At 47.5% G+C, this 20178-nt stretch overlaps 1 protein-coding gene across 4 annotated transcripts in view; it reads left to right on the top strand.

The window, feature by feature from the left end:
• USP9X (ubiquitin specific peptidase 9 X-linked) overlaps positions 1-20178 on the top strand; it is a 1493361-nt gene that overhangs the window by 610837 nt on the left and 862346 nt on the right. For all 4 annotated transcript variants that reach the window (XM_069204214.1, XM_069204212.1, XM_069204215.1 and 1 more), the window contains exon 17: positions 13005-13100. In XM_069204214.1, the coding sequence (XP_069060315.1) occupies positions 13005-13100 (96 nt within the window). The remainder of the gene's footprint in view (positions 1-13004; positions 13101-20178) is intronic.

Below are 20178 nucleotides of genomic sequence, written 5' to 3'. Positions count from 1 at the left end.
GGACAGAGCCCAGACCACCCGTAGGTGCCAAGGTGGTGCATGAGGGCAAATCCCACCCTTCTCAGTGATGCCTCTTGAAGGACGGTGGATGAATAAGTGCAGCTGTGGAGTCTAGGCGATGCAGGAAGTTCCCAGGATTTGTCCACGAGCTGTCCCATGCTGGTCGTTGGATTGCAGAGGGGGTCAGTGGTCAGCGGGACCACCAACAAGCCTTGCCAAAAGTAGTGGAGCATTGCACGGAGTTTACAGGATTTGTGGGGACCAGCACAGTCCAACTGACTCAGCCTTGGCAGGTAGGTCAGGGTCAGCCCTCAGCAAGCGGGAGAGCCAGCATGAATCCTTGGAGCCTCCTAGCAGGATCCTCTGGCAGCAGCCACAGGGAGTCACAGGGATTCCTCAGCAGCACAGCAAAGTGGAATTGTCCATGCCGCAGGGGTTGTAGAGAGAACGTCGTTCTTGGAGCTGGAGAGTGCTGGAAGACGGGCCTTCTTGGAGCTAGGAGGTCTACAGACTGGAGAGCCAACAAGCCTTGGCAACGACAATCAGACGCAGTGCTCAGAGCTTCCAGCCAAGCAGCTCCAGCGTACGACCACAAGCTTCACAGTTGCAAGGAATATAGGTCAGACTTCTGGAGAGCCCCAGAACCACTGTCTGCGTTGCAGACCATTGGAGAGTCCGTGGGACAACGGGATCCATAAGCCTTTTGTCGTTCTTTAGGTGCCTGCAAATGCAGGGGAGTGACTCTTTCACTTCAATAGAGACTCCTTCTTGCTTTCCTAAGTGCAGGCAGAGTCCCAGTGACTGGAGGATGCACGGCCACGAGGTTGTAGAAGTCTTTGCAGAACTTGGAAACAAATGTGCAGTAAGAGCCCTCCCACTGGTTACAGCCTTGCTTCTGGTTTCAGCAAAGAACAGAGGCGGTTCCAGTGTCCAGGTTGCAGAATTGTCTTGCAGAAGGTTCCTGAAGTCTTGCAGACAAATCTAGGGACCAACCCTCAGTGGAGCCTTTGAGTAACCCAGAAAGGAGGTTGGACACTTAATTCAGTGACCCACCTGTCAGAGGAGGTCAGGGATGGCACCCAGCTGGACTAACCAGTCAGATGCTCCCAGGGGCTGCTCATCTTATTTCCAAGATGGCAGAATCAAGTGGCCACCTGGCAGAGCTCTGTACAGCTCCCTAGGTGAAGAGCTAGACATGGGGGTAGTTGTTCCCCTGTCCTTTGTGTGGTTTTGCACCAGAGAAGTTACCAGGGGTTCCTGCACTGGTGCAAATTGGCTTATGCAAGGTGGGCACCAAATACACCCTTCAAAGTAGTCTGGTGGTGACCCTCACCCTAACCAGAGCTCAGACACCTGTTTCTAAAGAAGAGGTGGTCACATCTGTCCTACAGGAAATCCTTTGTTCTGCCTTTCCCTGCCTGAGTTAGACTAAGCAGCAGGAGGGCAGAACAGTGTCTGGGGTCAGCAGCAGCACAGGCTGACATGCAGACCTTACAAGGCTGTAAAGGCAGACATGGGGGGATCCCCTATGGAACCACCAGGTTATATGGTATCATGCAGCTAACACTGAAATCGGAATAGTTGCATTTGACATCAAACATGCCTATGTTCGGTGAGGCCATTATGTAGTTGGACCACTTATGTTAATCAGTGTCCACTGCATACCTAAAGATGGATTCCCCGTGCTTACAAAGCCCAGTAAATGGAGTTGGGGGTTTGTAGGGGCACCACTGCTCATGCAGGGGCACCTATCACACTTGGAACCATGCACCCTACCCTTGGGCTAAAGGGCCTTCCTAAGGGGTGACTTATGAGGGTCGTAGTTCAGTAACCATGATATATGGTTATATTTGGAGTGAAAAGTGCATGCACCATTTCGAATGGGCTGCAATGGCAGGCATGCAGTCACAGTTTACATGGGCCCTTATGGGTAGAACAGTACATGCTGTAGCCCATGGGGGGGGGGGGGGGGTCGGGCTTGTGTACCAGTGCCCTGGGTACCGAAGTATCATGTGCTAGGTACTTACATGGGTGCATCAGTATGCCAATTGTGGGGTGTAAAAGTTATTACCCACTCAATTTATGGGAGACCGCACTGACACTGGGGTCTAGATTAGCAGGATCCCAGTGTGCTACAGTCTAAACACACTGACACCAGGCAAAAAGTGTGGGGGCGTAACCATGCCGTTTCCTACACACCCTTCCCACTAGGGCGACAAAAGCTTATTTCCGGTCCAGGGAGGACCAGTCTAGCAGTTCAGACTGAACTGTTCCTATGGGGAGCAGGGAAAGACTGATTTGCATATGATGTGGGTCCAAACTGGGGTGGCGTGTTGGGCCAAAAAATACAGTGGATTAAACCCAGATCTCTGTGACTTGGGGTGAATGTTTACATTGTTCAGCATTCCGTCCATCATCTGTTATTTTAGCATTGAAGGCATTTCTTCCCTCTCTCAAAATGAAGATAGTGCAGGTGTTCACAGAGAACACCACTGCCATGTGTTACTGAAACGAGCAGGGAGGGGTGTGGTCGTGGACCCTTTGTCAAGTGGCTCTGCGCCTCTGGACATGGCTGGAACAACAGGGCATTTCCCTGGTGGTTCAACATCTGGCAGGCTCTCTGAACGTCAGAACGCACGTTCTCAGCCGACAATGCTTATTCGATCACGATTGGGGTGTCAAGCCGGAAGTGGCACAAAGTCTTTTTCAGCAGTGGGGAGATCCATGGTTAGATCCTTTTGCCTCAGCAGAGAATGTGTATTGTCAGCATTATTGCGCGTTGGAGTTTCCAAGGCCCAGTCGCTTGGCGACACTTCATTTCGACTGGAACTGAGGTCTCTTGTACATCTTTCTTCCCATACCACTTATGCCCATAGTTCTCAAGAACATGAATGACTGGGCCCAATTAATCCTTGTGGCTCCCGACTGGGTACAGAGTTTGTTACCCTGAGCTATTGAGCACGGCCATCAATCCTCTGATTAGACTGCTTCTCAGGGATGTTCTTCTGTACAGCAGCAGGGTAGGGTTCTCCACTCGAATATGGCCGGCCTCCGCCTTGCATGGAGATTGAGCGGCGGCAGTTGACAGCTTTTGACCTTCGGCCCGAAGTCTGTAGTGTCATCTTGGCAGCGAGACATCTCTCCATGAAAACAGTATACACCTGTTGTTGGAAGGAATTTGTGGCATGGTGCACAGACAAGTGTGTTGACCTCCTGTCTGCCCCTCTCTGAGGTTCTGTTGTTTATACTGTTGTGGGCCCGGCAGGGCTCTGCTATGGCATTCTCTAAGGGTATTTGTCTGCTATCTCTACTTTCGTACGGGTGCCTGACCAGCCTACTTTGTTTAAATCTCCTATTGTAAATAGGTTCCTTAAAGGCCTTACTCATATGTTTACTCCATCCCCTTTCATTATGCTCCAGTGGGTCTTGACTTTGATCTTGATCTTTCTGATGTACACTCTTTTGGATCCTCTCCACAATTGTCCTCTCAGGTTTCTCACTTTGAGAACAGCCTTCCTTGTGATCATCACATCTGCCTGCATGGTGAGTGAGCTGAGGAATTGTCATCTATGCCGCCCTACCTTTCATCTATACTGAGAAAGTGGTGCTTTGCATATAGGCCTAATTTCTGCCTAAAGTGGTTATGCCCTTCATTGTAGGCCAATTCATCACCTTGCCTAGTTTCTGCACACCCCCACATTCTTCTAAGGAAGCGAAGAGACTCCACTACCTGGATCCAAAAACAGTGTTGGCATTCTACCTTGATGGTACCAAAGAGTTCCAGGTGGATGATCAACTCTTTGTAGGGTATGTGGGTGCGAAGAAAGGTTGGGCAGTGCAGAAGAGAACCATCTCCAGTTGGGTCATACTCTGCCTTAAAATGTGCTATGCACTGGCTAAAAAGCTACCTCCTTAAGGTTTGTGTTCTGACTCCACCAGAGCTAAAGCTGCAACCACCAAGTTAGCACACGGAGTTCCATTCCTGGACCGCATTCATGTAGAGTCTGGTGGTGCAGGCCTTACCATCCAAAGTTCTTCCTGGTACGATCCTTACTCGATCGCATAGGGAATTCAAGAGCATGGATACTTTTGGTAAAAGGATTTCCTCTTCCACCAGCCTTGTACTGTGGTTATTCAACACCGCATGTGCCTTTTGGGCTGGTATAGCCTCACAGTGTGGGACTCGGACATGCAGGTGCTGCCTATGATGTTGGAGGAGGCACGAGCCATCCTGACCCAGGCTATTGCGAATTGTAGGGATGCAGGAAAGTTTACATATGAAGCAGGCTGGATGCAACAGGCACACTTGGCAGTCATTGCTTTATTGTGGAGGTCCACCTCCACGTCTGGCTGAGATAAACTATTTTTTGGAAGGATGTCCGTGTATAACTTATAGACATGCCCTTCTCTGGCACTCACCTGTTCGATGACACTGCAGAATCAGCATTTAAGAGTTAGAGGAGAGTAGGGCTACTGCCAGGTTGTTGGGACTCACCATCCCCTCCGCACCAGCAGTACTCTTACTTCTGCTTCATCCATGGCATCGGTAGGGGCTACCAGCTGCATTTTCTTCCACACAGCTACCATGGCCACCAATGTCCCTAATCCTTTTGTGGCTGATAACTCTGCTCCCACAAGCCTCGTGAGACCCAAGGTTACAGATCTGCCAAGTCCACCACCCCTTCGAAGCCTCCATACCCCTCACAACACAAGGGCAAACTGTTGGAGGTAGGGTCAAGCACCACCTTGCACTCTGTTGGAGGTAGGATCAGGCACTCCCTGCCGCAATGGCAAGCCATAAATTTGGACATGTGAGTGCCCCAAATTGTTCGGTGAGGTTACGTACGTCCTACCGTTCACAGAAACCCAGCTGCCCTTGCCACCATCCTCAGATAGGCTGACTGAGGACCATCTCCTCCTCCTGTGTCAAAGTGCAGACTCTTTTTGGCCAAAGGAGAGGAGAGTGCCGACATCATAAGTAGGTCATAGTTGATGTTCCTGCTTCTTCCTGGTTCCAAAGAAGGATGGAGGCCATCGTCCTATACTAGAACTGCACACCTCATCTATTTCCTGAAAAAGGAGAAATTCAAAATGCTCATGTTGGCTCAGGTCTTCTCTGCTCTGGATCCTGGAAAGTGGATGGTATCGTTGGACTTGGAGTATGCTTACTTCCACATTCCTGTTTTGCCGGCCCACAGACTACCTGTGGTTCACCATGGGCCACAAGCACTTACAGTTCACTGTGGTCCGCTTTGCCATTACCAGTGCTCCATGGATGTTGAAGTAAGTGATGGCGATGGTTGCAGCTCATCTGCAGAGGTAAGGGGTTCTAGTCTTTCCCTATCTCAAAAATTGGCTGTTGAAGGCGAGCTCATATCAGGCATTAATCTCCTATCTCAAGACTAACAGAGAAACCCAGAGAATGCAGGTCTGCCGTAATGTGCTAAAGTGACATATGACTCCTGCTCAGATGCTCCCTTTAATCAGAACTATTCTGAACACACTGCAGTTCCTCGCTTATCCTCATGTGCAGCAAGTCCAGGAAATTGGAGTTATAATCCTGATGTTTCTGTCTAAATCCTGGATTTAGGTGTGACTGACCGTAACTGCTGGGTCTGATTGCATCCTGCTGGTGAAGTACGCTTGATGGCATATGTGGGCTCTGCAGTGGGATCTGCAGTCCCAGTGGATGCAGCACCAGGGGAATCTCTCTGACCTGGTCTAGATATCTTGACAGAGCTGCAGTGGTGGAGGACAAACTGCGATTGGGTCAGCAGCAGATACTTTTCACTTCCCCACCCAGAGATTATTGTGATGATGGATGCGCCACTTGGGTCGGCATCTGGGAGAAGTGGAGATCAGAGGACTCTGATTTTCCGAAATCTCAGCTTAACGTCACCTTGTAGGAGCTGAAAGTGATAAGTCTTGCATTGAAAGCCTTGCAGCCCTCTATGAAGGGGAGGTTGGTTCAGGTGTTCACAGACCGCACCAGTGCCATTTGGTACTGAAACAAAGAGAGTGGAGTAGGGTTGTGGAGCATGTGTGAAGATGCTTTGCGCCTCTGGGCATGGCTGGAATGTCGGGACATTTTCCTGGTGGTTCAACATCTGGAGGCCTCTCTGAACGTCAAGGCGGACAAATTCAGCTGTCTGTGCCTTGCGGATCACGAATGGCATGTCAGTTTGGAGGTTTTGCAAGGTCTCATCCGCGACTAGGTAGAACCTTGGTTGTATCTATTCACTACCACCGAAAACTTGAAATGTCAGCACTTTGGTGCATTGGAATTGTCAAGGCGATGCTTACTCGGAGACTCATTTTGTCTTGAGTGGGACTCGGTACACCACTATACCTTTCTGTCAATACCACTCCTGCCCTGAGTTGCGAAGGTGATCCAGGCAGACCCGGTCCAAGTCATACTAGTTGCTTCAGATTGGGCACGGACAGTATGAAATCCTGAATTCCTGAACATGAGTTTTGGACCTCCATCAGGCTGCCCTGCCAAAGTATGTGAGGTCTTTTTGGCAGCTAGGCGTCCATCGACACACTGTACATGCCTTCCATTGGCTCAAGTTTCTGGATTGGTGTAGGAAGCTGGCTCTTTATATGGTGCACTAAAGAGAAGTGCACTGTGCAGATAGTCAAGTGGATCCCCAATTAGTTTGTAGAGACAAAAGTAGGTAGGACTAATGCTCTATTTTGTGGTAGTGTGGGCGAGCAGTTAGGTTTATCAGAGGGTAGTGCTAAGTATTTGTTGTACTCCCAGAGGCAATAAAAGAGACACTCAAATAATAAATTCGAGACCAATTTAGAAAAAATAATACTTATTTTTATGTATTCTTTGAACCCAAAAACTTTGTTATAAGGTAAGTACGTTTTCAAGCATAAATACTTTTTAGTTTAAAAAATCCACACTTAGTGCAATTTCAGAGTTCTTCAGTGTTAACCAATAGAGGAAAACAGTGTTCAGCAAACACACACTTAACAGTGGCTTACAAGGCCTATCTCAGAGAGTTAAGTCAAGTTCTGGGTACTGACCAGAAGCACGCCAGCAGGTCACTCTGGGCAGCACTGTGACGGCCTGGTGCAGGGGCATACAGTAAGGCGTTGGGTGCCCAGTGTTTCCAATGGGAATCAGTTAATGTGAAAACAGTCCGCAGGCTGTGGCTAGGAGGCTAGTCAGGAACAACAAACAGGTAGGTTGCAAACGTGGGCTGCTCGGGGACGTAGGTGCACCTTTGGTCCTTTTTCTACAGGGCTGACTGATACAGGGGTGTCATTAAGCATCAGGTTTCTTCGTCCAGGAGCTCTTGCAGTCAGGGGTCCTGTGTATTGAGGCTGCAGGCATAGTCGGGGAGTCCAAGAGGGGTGAAACCAGGGTGGACTCTAACTCAGGAGAGCTGGAGGATGTCGTTGGCACTGGTGACCCACCTTTGATTGGGTCATGTGCGACTGGTTCTGTGGTTGCTGTGAGTGAAGGGGGTTGTGCAAAGCTGCAGGCAACTTTGGGGAGTCCTTGAGATTTGAAACCCTGGTGGTCTCCAACTGTGGACACCTGGGGAACATGGGCTGGTACCATTGGTTTGCTTCAGCTCGGGTCATGGACTTTGGTTGCAGTTGTCTGGTCTTTGCTGTTCCAGAGGCTGCAGAGACCTTTCTTGATACTGTTGAAGAACAGATCCGCTGCTCACAGGAGTCTGAGTCTTTGTGGAAGGCAGGACGTCCCCCTGGGTTTCTGAAGGCTCAGCTGCAGGATGAGTCGTCTTTTTGAGGAAAGTCCGTTAAGGTCCGCAAGCAGGCCGGTGGGGTTGGTACCAGGTCTGCTGCTGCTTCTTTTCCTCTTCTGCAGGTGCAAGTCTGTCCTTTTCTTTGTAGGTGATCAGGATCTGAGTTCTAGGGTTCAGGGGTTCCACCTAAGTGCTCATTGTAGAGGTGTGCAGGAAGTGTCAAGTGGTAGCCAGTGGGCTGACCACCTTTAGGGTGACTACGCCCTTTCTATGACCACTTCTGCTGGGAAACATGACCAGTCATTCAACACATTAGTACCTAATAGATTTTCAGCGGGCACCCGTAAGGTGCCCTCTGGGTGCAGTTATTAATAAATCCTTCACTGGAATCAGTGAAGGTTTATTAATCTGAGATGTTTGATACCAAACATCCCTTTATTCAGAGATGCAATCATGTTGCTGGGAAACTCGTAGTGACCAGTGTCAAAGACCTGCATTTAAAATGGCTTCCCTGTTCACTTACTATTTCTAAGAATCAACAGAGACCTAGCAGGGGCATATGTTCTCATGCACATAGGTCTACACATGTTAGGATGCACCCTGTCTTAGGAGTGACTTAATTCTGGCACAGGCAGTGGTAGGCGATCAGGCACACAGGTGTGTGACAGGTCGTGCTTTTAATTTTACCCGCACTAACGCATGCAGTCTGCAATGGCAGCACTGTGTGTGTTTGGTGAAAGATCTCTGCGGGTGGCACGATTGCTCCTGCAATTTCAGGGTCCTTCTTTAGTATCCCAGGCCACAGGTACCAGGGGTACTATTCACTAGGGACTTATAGTGAGTGCTAAAGAGTATGCCAATTGTGCAAAACAACTGTGCAGTTTTGGGAAGAGCCTGGTTAGCAGGGACACAGTGCGCTAACAGTCAAAATGATTTCCGGTACCAGGCAAAAAGTGAATGTCTACCCATGCTTAAAAAAAAGGGGTGCTTTCCTACAATTGATATGCTGAAAAACAGGTTGACCCACTTTTTGCACCCTTGTCTGAAATGTTGCTTTTTGTTTTGTCCTTAGGCAGGCATGGACTTTTTTCTGTGCACAAATTTAGGATCTCTTTCAGCCATCTCTGTTCTTGCGGTTTCTGGCCCAACTCTCCCTGTTTAAGTCACCTGTTGTGACACGTTTTCTAAAAAGATTTCAGCACGTTTCTTCCCACACCTTTAATTATGCGCCATTGGGATCTTAATTTAGTTTTAACTTATTTGTTCCCCCTTTCAGCCAATGGTTAGATGCCCTCTAAGACTTCAGCCTATCAAGACAGCCATCTTGGTGGCCATCACATCAGCCAGGTGGGTCAGCGCGATAAAGGCTTTTTATGTTCACCCTCCACACACCAACTTCCTCCCAGACAAACTGATTCTCCACACAGGTGGCTCCTTTCTGTCAAAGGTGGTGATACCTTTCCATGTTGTCCAAAGCATCATGCTGCCAACCACTTTTGCTCCTCCTTACGCCTCCACTGAGGAAGAGGCAATCCACCACTTGGACCCAAAAAGAATGTTGTCATTCTATATTGATCACACCAAAGAATATAAGCTGGATGATCAGCTTTTCTTTAGTTCACTGGAGCCTAGAAAGGAAAGGCAGTGCAACCGGATTATCTCCAGATGAATTGCAGTCTGGATATAGATTTGCTATGCATTAGCCTAGAAGCAGCCCCCTAAGGTATTACAGGCTCATTCCACCAGATCCAAAGGTCCTACTATTGCGTTAGCTCATGGAGTTTCTGCCCTGGACATCTGTCAGGCTGCTACGTGGGCATCCCTTCACACAATTACAAACACTACTGGCTTGACAGTTAGGTCCTTCATGATGGGCATATTGCTTGTTCAGTCCCCCAGGACTTGTTGCTCTGAGCATGTTTGCAGACTCACCTTCAGAGAGGTATTGTTTTGGCATCTATTTTAAGGTAAGGAATCTGCAGCTAGAAGTTCCTATCAGATGAACAAGTTACTTTCAACACCGCCTTATCTGGTACAGACTATCTAGCCTCAAATTTCTTGCCTACCCTTCCATCCTCCTCATTCCGTGAACTTAACTTTTACACCTAAACAAAAGTCCTTGAGGTGTCTTAGAAACCTGCACATTGGTCTCAGCCTTCTGACATGGCGCCATGCTTCTGATGTGGAAATAGTCATGCAGAAAAACTGATGGTTGCGCACAGGGATGGCGTCTTTATAGGCACCGCACATGTACAATCTTCTTGGATTCTATACAGTAGTACCATACATGATGGGAACTTTTACCTTTATAGTGGATATAACAACCCATCATATGTTTTGAAAATATGTTCTCTGTGTCCCACTGACCAGCTTTCTAGCAGGCTAAGATGTCCAGCTATATATATAAAAAAAATAAAAAATAACATTTTCACTTAAATAAATCTTGTTGGTCATATTCACTCTCATAGCCTACACTTAATCAGGGCTCATATTTCAGCAAAAGTAGTTATTTCCTTTAAATCTTAATTCTTCACTGTTTTGTAACTTCCTATTAGCATAACTGATACATTGTCCTAATTGCCAGTTAACGTTGGAGATTTGCTTAATGTATATTGTTGAACAGTTTATGAAATACTTACTCTAAAGTTTTTCTCATTTTTTTGAATAGTGGGATTCTTCAATCCTCATTTTTTAGGAATATAAAGAAATTGCTCTTTTTGTATTGTCACCCCCAAAGTATTGAGCTAATTTTTGAGTTCATTCTGTGTGTATTTCGAGACTTATTGCACTGAGGCCTGCTAACCAGACCTCCGTACCAGTGCCGTGATTCTTAAACGTGTATGTTTGATTGGCCTATACCCAATTGGCTTAAGGTAACTCCCGTCTAAGTCCCTAGTATATGGTTCTGCACTACCCAGGGCATGTAAGTTAGTGTCCCCTCAAAGACTACAGCTCTTCTGCCACCCTGAGTGGTGCAAAGTAAATGTCTTAAAGGTTGTCACTGCAGACTGCTAGAGCAGTTAAACTGCTAGCTCAACGTTGCCATTTCAAGAAATGGCAGAGTCCAAACTCTCTTTCCAATGTGTGTAAGCCATGCCTAAAGCAGGGGTGTAAAGCCCTACAGAGAATGCAATAAATTAAAAAGTAGAACATGTGCTTTACATGTCCTAACATTAAAATCTTGCAGCTGTCATTATTACTGGGCGAGAGACTTGTAGCCCCATTGGCTTGTACAGAGTTACAGGATGACAACTCAGCTCTGCTAAATTCTCAGTGGGACCACCAAAGTTGGTACTTTAGTGTATCAAGCAACTTGCTAAATTAAGTGAAGCTTGATGCCTAAGTCGAAATTAAGGCAACTTATTGATACATGTAACTTTTAGAAAGTTGCTGCTCTTTTGCCCAAGGTGTACAGTAGCTGTTTGCAGAGGCTGGCCACAAAACTGCCTTCTACTTCTCTCAGGAGACATGTAAACAGCTCCTAGGACCAGTAACAGTAAAGGTTTGCTGCTGGAGAAGGTTTTACCTCCTCCTGGAAGGAAACCACACTGGGTGTTAGCCCAAAAGGGTGAGTTTAAAAGGGGATCTCGCTTTTGAAGGCCAAATGGTGAACTTACTCGAGGAAGGCTACTTTTTTGTCTGGTTAGACAGGTTGGCTTTGGGGAAAGAGAAGGTGAAGGATGGGTGGGGGGTTTAACTGTCCAAAGCGGTTTTCAGTGGGTCTGTAGCCCTTCAGGTAGCCACACGTCTAGGGCTGGCAACCGAGTTCCACACACCAAGAGAAGGATTCAGCCATCTTGAGAGTGGGCAGAATGGAGCACTCTGTGAAAACTAGATGCCACACTTCGCAGGAAGTTATCAGGTGGGAGGAGACCAAGTAGCTTATTGTCTAGTGACTGCAACCTCCTCCAAGGGCGCTTTCTGGGCATAAAAGAGCACTCCTGGCAGCCAGAACTCAGATCTTGCCTGGATTGGACAGGAGAATAGAATGACTGGTGTGCTGATCTTGGTCCTAGCAAAGAGTCTGCACTGTGCTTTGACTGCACCTCCTGCTTCTGGAGCTAGCACAAATAGGGCTCGTGAAGTGGTGTCCCTCGAGACCAGCCAGAAGTGGAGAGTCCATGAGTCAGTTGGCTGACTTCCTGTTCACAGCATGGAGCCTGAAAAGCTGGGGAAGCCTACCTGAGTGACTTGTTAGCCCAGACCAGTCATTGCTTCTTGTCTCAGGGAGACTGAGACTTGGCATCTATAAGTTGCATTTGAGTCTGCTGGATGGTGGAGGGCTGTCTGAGTGAAGTTGTCACCCAGAAGGAGAAATATCGCCAAAAGAAGGGAACCATTGGTTTCATTGTTTCATTGTTTCCTGTGATCAATAGTCCAGTGGCAACTGAATATTTGCTGGACCAAGGACAACTTCGAGAGATGTTGACACCTGTGACCAAAGTCGTCCCACCTGGACTGTGAACTGAGGAGTAGTCCCAGGAAGTCTCCCGTCGACTGTACAGCATCTTAAGTATGCTTGAGCATTATCAGGATCCTGTATCCGTTGCTGAAACTTGGCACTGCTTTTCTCGTGAAGATAACTGTTTTGCCGGACCTTGTTTTTCCCCTTGACTGGCTCTCTGCCGGAGTTGGTCGTACAAAGTACTCCCAAGTAGCCGTGTTCATACTTGATGTAGCCGTTTTTTTGAAAACGTTAAGTGTCACATTTGTTGGTGGAGTGAAAAGTCTTGATTTATTGTTCCTTTTAAAATCTGTATGTTCTGAACCCTCTGGTGAATCATTTTCATTTTGGTGTCCTAAATTCATAATAATATAAGCTATTTCTATAAATTGGTGTCAAATATTTTGAGAGTAATCTTTATTTTTTTACAATTGTTTTGGTGCTGTTTAAATGCTTTAATGTTGTTAAAACCTGACTGCTCTAAGCCAAATGAATTGTGACTGGTCCTAGAGCACTTGTCAGTGTATTACTTGGTGAGACCCCACAACCACATCATATAGAACACCCCATTTCCTCACAAAGGGGTAAGTCATATAATTCTGATAACATACAGCATATTAAAGGAGGGAGAATTTCTGGAAAGGTGAACGAGCGGAATTGTTTTTCTTAAATGTTTTATGTAATTTTTCCATAGTTCATTACATTGTGTGTGAATTAGGCAAATTATTGTTAACCATTTTGACTTGGATAAAAGTTGATGAATGTTGCTGTTTTGGTATGTAATCTTTACTTGTAAGTATTCCCAGGCTCATTTTTTTTTTTTAAATGTGCTTTAGGTTGTAATTCAGGGAAGTGATGATATTGCCAGCAGAGCAATTGATCTTCTTAAAGAGATCTACACTAACCTTGGACCAAGATTACAAGGCAATCAGGTAAACAGAAAAGCATTCTTTAATTAATATTACCTGCAAATATAGACACACTGTTGTTTTGAAAGGTTTATTGCTTTGGTACTGGAATATCGGAGGCAGAGCTGACCATAGCTGTAATATTAACATGCTCCACAAGAAAAGTAATTGTACACTGCTGTGATGTTGTGATAATGAATGAGTATGCCATAGTTGCTGTGTGTCTTATGATGCTGCATGCTAATGTCTGCTCCTCTTATTTCACACTTCTTCCTCATATAGTCACTGTGGTGGAGACAACAGTCATCTTTGTGGTAGCAACCCTGTGAGGTGAAGTCAGTTTGACACCTTTGGGTCACATTCTATACAGGTTTTAACTACACCCTGCAGCTCCCTCATATCTTACTACACCTGGTTTTCTGATGGATACTTCTAACCACAGATTCCTCACCTTGTGAATAGTCCCAGGTGTGAGACTGGATCTGGAGATTTTTCAAAGTAATGCTCTTGTGTGCCAACAGGTGGAGTTGTGATGCTCCTTGTCTGCTTTGTCCCACCCTGGAAGTGACATCAGAGATGCATATAAGTGTAGGAAGCTAGCCTTTTATGTAGTGTGGCAATGTAGGGGAATACCATGAAAAAAGTCCAGACGACTCCTATTGGTTTACAGGGCCTTAATGTAATACTTCCAAGTGCTCTGTTTGCAGTAGTGTGGTTGAGCAGCTTCGGCTTATCAGAGGGGTGAGCATTTGTTGTGTATGTAGTCAATATATGAGAGAGACACTCAAAAAGAAATCTGAGACCAATTTAGAAAAATAAATGTAGGAAGCTGGCTCTGTATATACAACATCAAAATGAGATATAGCATGCACAGAATCCAGGGGTTCCCCGGCGACTGCGACCCCGTGTGTAGCCCGAGACGGCCCCCCTGGACCCCCGCAGCGACTCCTGCAGAGAGAATCCAGAGGCTCCCCCTGACCGCGACTGCCTGTAATAAGGGACCCGCAGCCCCCAGGACCAGAAGGAACCAAACCTCAGTGCAGTAGTGACCCCCAGGCGACCCTCTGCCTAGCCGGTGGCTGGCCTGAGAAGCCCCCCCCGTGACAGCCTGCACCACTAGAGTGACCCCAGGGTCCCTCCATTGAAACCAATACAAAACCCGACGCCTGCTTTGCACACTTCACCGGCCACCCCTGTGCTGCTGAGGGTGTGTTTTGTGTGCCTACTTACGAATCCCCCATCCCCCCACCCCAAAGTCGCCCCCCCCCCCCCCCCCCCCCCAGTGCTCTGCAAAACCCCCTGGTCTGCCCCCCGAGGACGCGGGTACTTACCTGCTGGCAGACTGGAACCGAAGCACCCCTGTTCTCCATAGGCACCTATATGTTTTGGGCACCTCTTTGACCTCTGCACCTGACTGGCCCTGAGCTGTTGGTGTGGTAACTTTGGGGTTGCCCTGAACCCCCAACGGTGGGCTGCCTATGCCCAGGAACTGAGACCTGCAAGTGTCTTACTTACCTCACAATCTTAACCATTACTTACCTCCCCCAGAAACTGTTGATTTTTGCACTGTCTACTTTTAAAATAGCTTATTGCCATTTTAACAAAAACTGTATATGATATTGCTCTAATTCAAAGTTCCTAACTTACCTGTGTGGAGTACCTTGCATTTTATGTATTTACTTCAAATCTTGAACTTGTGGTTCTAAAAAGTCAAGTAACAAAAGATATTTTTCTATATAAAATATATTGGCCTGGAGTAAGTCTTTGAGTGTTTGATTCTCATTTATTGCCTGTGTGTGTACAACAAGTGCTTAGCACTACCCTCTGATAAGCCTACTGCTCGACCACACTACCACAAAATAGAGCATTAGAATTATCTAATTCTGCCACTATCATACCTCTAAGGGGGGAACCCTTGGACTCTGTGCACACTATCTCTCACTTTGAGATAGTATGTACAGAGCCAACTTCCTACAATGTATTATGCCACTCATGGGATACAAAATGTCTGCAGGCCCTCCATTACTTCCTGCGTGAAAAGGTGCATGCACCCTTTCACTACGGGTCACTGCACCAGGTCACTGTAAGTCACCCCTGTGGCAGGCCTTCCTAGTCCAGCATGCAGGGTGCAAGTACCTGCGTTTGAGTGCACTCCTGCATGAGCAGAGGTACCCCTACGAACTCAAGCTCTATTTACCGGTGTCCTGGACAAAGGTCACTACCTATTTCCAGCTACACATGGTAACTCCGAACCTGGACTTGTTTTGTATCAAACATGTCGGATTCATACCCCAATACTGTTCCCAGTATTGGTTGTATGATTCCATGCACTCTGAGGGCTCCATAGAGGACCATCAGCTTTGCTCCTAACAGTTTGCAGGGTTTTCCCAGGCATCCCGCATTACTGCCATCTTACTGACAGGCTTCTGCCCTCTTGCTGGTTGACTAGCTCAAACCTAGGAAGACAGAACAAAGGATTTCCTTTAGGATTGGGAGGCAACCCCTTCTCCCTTTGTAAATAGGTGTTATTGGCTTGGGATGGGTAGCCTTCCCAATTCACCGGCATGCTTTGAAGGACACATTTGGTACCTTCCTTGAATAAACCAGTTTGCACCAGTTTAGGGACCCCTGATCCTGACTCAGGCGTGAAACTGGACAATGGAAAGAGGATTGAACACTCCCCTGTCCATCACTACCCCAGGGGTGGTGCCCAGAGCTACTCCAGGTGCCCACATGATACTGCCATCTTGAATCCAAGGTGGGCAGAGGCACCTGAGAGCTTCTGAGGGGCCAGGTCAGGCAGGTGAGGCCACAGCCCCCTTCTGATAGATGGTCACCCTGCTAGGTGACCAGTCCCCCTTTATGGGCTATTTAGGGTCTCACTCTTGGGTGAGTTCTCAGATTCGACGTGCAAGATTCCAGCAGGACTCCTCTGCATCATTTACTTCAGCTTCTGGCCACCGGGACTGCAACTGGACCCTCCAAGAACCGACAATCTGCAACTCCAGCAATGACTCCGCTCTGCAATATTGTTTCTCAGGCTCCTTCCAGCAACTGCAACATTCCCCTTACTGTCCATCCTCCGAGTGCGACACGTCTTCAGCCTGCACAAGAAGTAAGAAGTAATCTCCCTTGGAGTGAAGGAGTCAATCCCCTGCATTAGTATGCACCAACTGCAAAGACTTCCGGCTGCATGGATCTCTTCTCCTGCAAAACTGTGTGGATCCTGCAACACAGGTCATGGTCTGGAGTGGTCCCATCGGTCCACTCTACCAGCTTTCTGACTTGGGAGACGGTGAGCCCTTGCCTATTCTTGCTGGACAGTACCCCTGTGCACAGCGACTCTTGCAGCTACCAAGACTTGTTGGCTCTTCTTCCAAGGGATCTTCAGGCTCCGTGTAGCCCCTGCCTCCAGCACTCTTCCCTGCAAGGCACAGTCTCCTCCCTGCTGTTGCAGCAACGTGGGACTCCTCTGCAGGTGTGCTGAGTAGGCCTCACTATGACTCATGTGCCTACTACCTGTGAGTTGCCTGTAGAGGCTGCATCCTCGTCTTCTGTCTCTCCTCACTGCTGAGGGTCTCCTGGGACTCCCCTCGTTGGGTTGAGTCCCCCTGGACCTTACTGGTCCCCAGCAACTGTGCAACTCTTCTTCTGCAACTCTAGCCTTTCCCAAGGCTTGTTGGTGGTTTTTCCACACCACTGACTAACTGCAACTATTCTTCCGACATAGGATATCGACTATCACTTTTGGAACTCTCCTCCTGCTCCTGTGTTGCAAAGCTGACTCCTTGTCTTCACTGTCGACCTGGTCCTGCATCTCCAGAAGGGTTGGGTAGTGGCTCCTGCCCCAGCCGGACACTCCAACTCGAACTGGAGTTGGTCCCCTTCATTTGCAGGTCTTAATGTGTCAGGATCCACCTTATGTTCCTTCCATTCTTGCTTGGGTCTTGCAAAGTCCTTTTCCAAAGTTTACCTGTGGGTTTGGGGAAATACCAGGTACTTACCTCTTTTCTCCTGGTCGCTGGGGGACACCCTGGGACTTAGCATTTGGGGTTCCTAATTCCTCCAGCTCCCTTCTACTGATTTCACATCCTTGGATGGGGGACTGACTTTCACATTCCAATTAGTATATATGTCTTGGTCTCCCCCATAGGGTCCCCATTTTATTCTGATATTTCACAGTTTTCTATTGCTTTATATGCCAATTCCGTACTTCTAATGTGTAGGTAATAGTGTGTTTACTCACCTGCTAATAGAGTATTGTGTATACAGTATTATAGTATTTGTATTACCATAATAAAATACCTTTATCTTTGTAACAATGTGTGTTTCTTTCATGTGTGTAAGTGCTGTGTGACTTCAGTGGTATTGCATAAGCTTTGCATGCCTCATAGATAGGTTTTGGCGGCTCATCCACAGCTACTTCTATGGAGCCCTGGCTTCCTAGACACTGTCTACACCTCACTAATAGGGGATACCTGGACCTGGTATAAGGTGATAACACCATCGGAGCTCACCACACACCAGGCCAGCTTCCTACAACTTTATTGTTTTTTTATAAAAAAAAATAGAAATAATAGAGCTGTCACGTGTTGTCAAATCATCAAGTGGATTACGACTATACTGTCTGACGTAACCACTACAACCCCTGAGAGAGGAGAATAATGTGGGACAATTTGGTTGTGATTTTTATTAGATGTTGTGTTATTTTCCATTTTTATGTAGTATATTGTATTTGCTTTGTTACGGTATGATTGAGAAGTATTTTCATTTTTGAGTATTCTGATTCTTCGGCTTTCTACCTTAATAAATTCCGTAAAGAAATCAGACTGCCAAGAGTCATGATAATTCTTTGTTAATGGAAATAGGAGTATGAATCAGTCCTCTTCTTATGATCACATTTTGAGGCATGAGCCTAAAATTATTGTAGGAAGCTGACTCTCAACATGGTTCACTAAAAAGGTGAACACTGTGTAGAGAGTTCATTGGATCCCCAATTGGTTTGCAGAGGCAAAAGTAGAAAGGACTAATGCTCTATTTTGTAGGCGTGTGGGCGAGCACTTAGGCTTATCAGAGGGTAGTCTAAGTATTTGTTGTACTCACAGAGGGAATAAATGAGACACACTCAGAATAAAGCGGAGACCAAATTAGAAAAATAACAATTCTTTTTATGTATACTTTAAGCCCAAGAACTTCGTTATAAGGTAGGTATGTTGTCAAACATAAATGCTTAAGATAACAAAAATCGACACAGTGCAATTTCAGAGTTCTTCAGTGTTAACCTGTGGGTGGACAACACATTCAGCAAACAAGCACTTACTGACGACGCAAAGGACCAATCTTGTAGGCTTACGGTAAGTACTGGGTGAGGGTCAGGACCACACCAACAGGTCACGTTGGTCAGCACTGGGGTAGCTGAGTGTAGAGGTGCAGTACGTGTCAGGTGCTCAATGTATTTCTGATTGAGGCTTCCTAGTTGCAGATTCCTTAACTTAGAATTCCCCTCAGGCGTCATACTGGAACTGGAGATTTTCTTCGCGCAGTACTCGTGCGTGCCGTTAGGTGGCATTGGTTGGCTTTGTGGGTGTTGTGCTCACTGTGATGACGTTGCAGTCATAAATAGGCACCACCCCGGTGCTCTATCAGTTCTTATCTTTCCATACCAGCCTAAGCGCAGATCTGGAGAAGAGCTAACCCAGTCATGTTTTAACTAACTGCAACACTTTTATCAATTAGTTTTTGTTGAGTTTTGGATGCGTCGAGCGATGTCTCATTAGATTGGATTCAAGCCCTGCATCTCCTGTCACGGAATGATGTCGGTGTCGGATCCACTCCTTGTGAGCCTCTGGTGTCTGAAGCATGACCACAACGCAAATTCGTACTCCAAGTGTCAGGCCATGAACCCGAAGGCTTTGAGGGAGCAATGCCTAAAGCTCATGGCGGCCTGACACTCAACTCCGCATTGATCCTGATCTCGTTCGAGGGGAAGGTCAGGAGACCGGTCAAGGAGTCATCACTACTGTTCATCGTCCAAGTCATCTGGACATTCGGGTAAGAAGTCGTCAAAGACCAAACGTTCTTAGACTTTGCCCTGTCGCTCGCACGACGCAACGTGGGAAGAGCATCTACGCTCTAGGCCTCTGTCTTTGGAGCCTCCATCTCGGTCTGCTCCACGCCTCCCCAACTTTCCGTGAGCCGGTGCAATTTATGGAATTTTATCAGGCCATCAGCCTCATATTTGGGCAGACCGACCCACCCTCAGCGCTGTCTGGTGAGGGGAGTCAGTGAGGGCCCCCTCGGGTTCCAAGTGGGCGGTTTTTGCACAGACGCCGGAGGCACCTCAGGATCTGCCTCCGGATCCGTCCTGACACTGGTCGTGCCAACGTGACCTTCCCTGGTGTGTGGTCGACGCTCCTGACGTCTGTTGGGTCAACAATCGACGTTGACCCCATACTAATTCCAGAGGAGCCAGAATGGATTTGGGTGACACCAGCGGGTTGGACACATACCCTGATGCTGGCATGCTTTCTTCCCCTACCGTGGATACAGAGGAGTGAGCTTCATACTCAATGGTGGTGAGACGGGCTGTTGAGCTTTTGGACCTCGAGCTTCCTTCTGTGGAGGTCAGGCCTAACCTCCTGACCGAGGTGCTTCAGCCTGGGGCCTCCAACTGTGAGCCTCTCCTTCCCTTCAATGAAGCACTTAGGGACGTTGTTCTGGGTACCTGGTCCAGACCCAGCACAGCAGCTCCTGTGAATAGGATGGTTGCCCTCCACCATCGGCCTGCGCCGATGGACCCAAAATTCCTGACCCAACACCCTGTGCCTGAGAGCCTGGTCATCCAGGCTTCTTCATCGTCTGGTGCATTCCCTACCGCTCCCCTGACAGGAAATCAAAAAGACTGGACAGCTTTGGGAAGAAGATGTTTTTTTCTGCCAGTCTAAAGCTGTGGTCCATGAACACGGCATGCCTTTTGGGCCACTATTCCCATACTCTCTGGGATACGGTTGCGCAAGTGCTGCCTCGAGTTCCGGAGGAGACTCGTATTGTTATGTCCCAAGCTGTGACAGTTTGGAGAGATGCAGCGAAGTTCATGATTTGT

This window comes from Pleurodeles waltl, chromosome 8 (assembly GCF_031143425.1).
Source record: "Pleurodeles waltl isolate 20211129_DDA chromosome 8, aPleWal1.hap1.20221129, whole genome shotgun sequence".
Lineage (NCBI taxonomy): Eukaryota > Metazoa > Chordata > Amphibia > Caudata > Salamandridae > Pleurodeles > Pleurodeles waltl.
The sequence above is the reverse complement of the archived record's forward strand: the minus strand, read 5'-3'. Positions and strand labels throughout refer to the sequence as shown.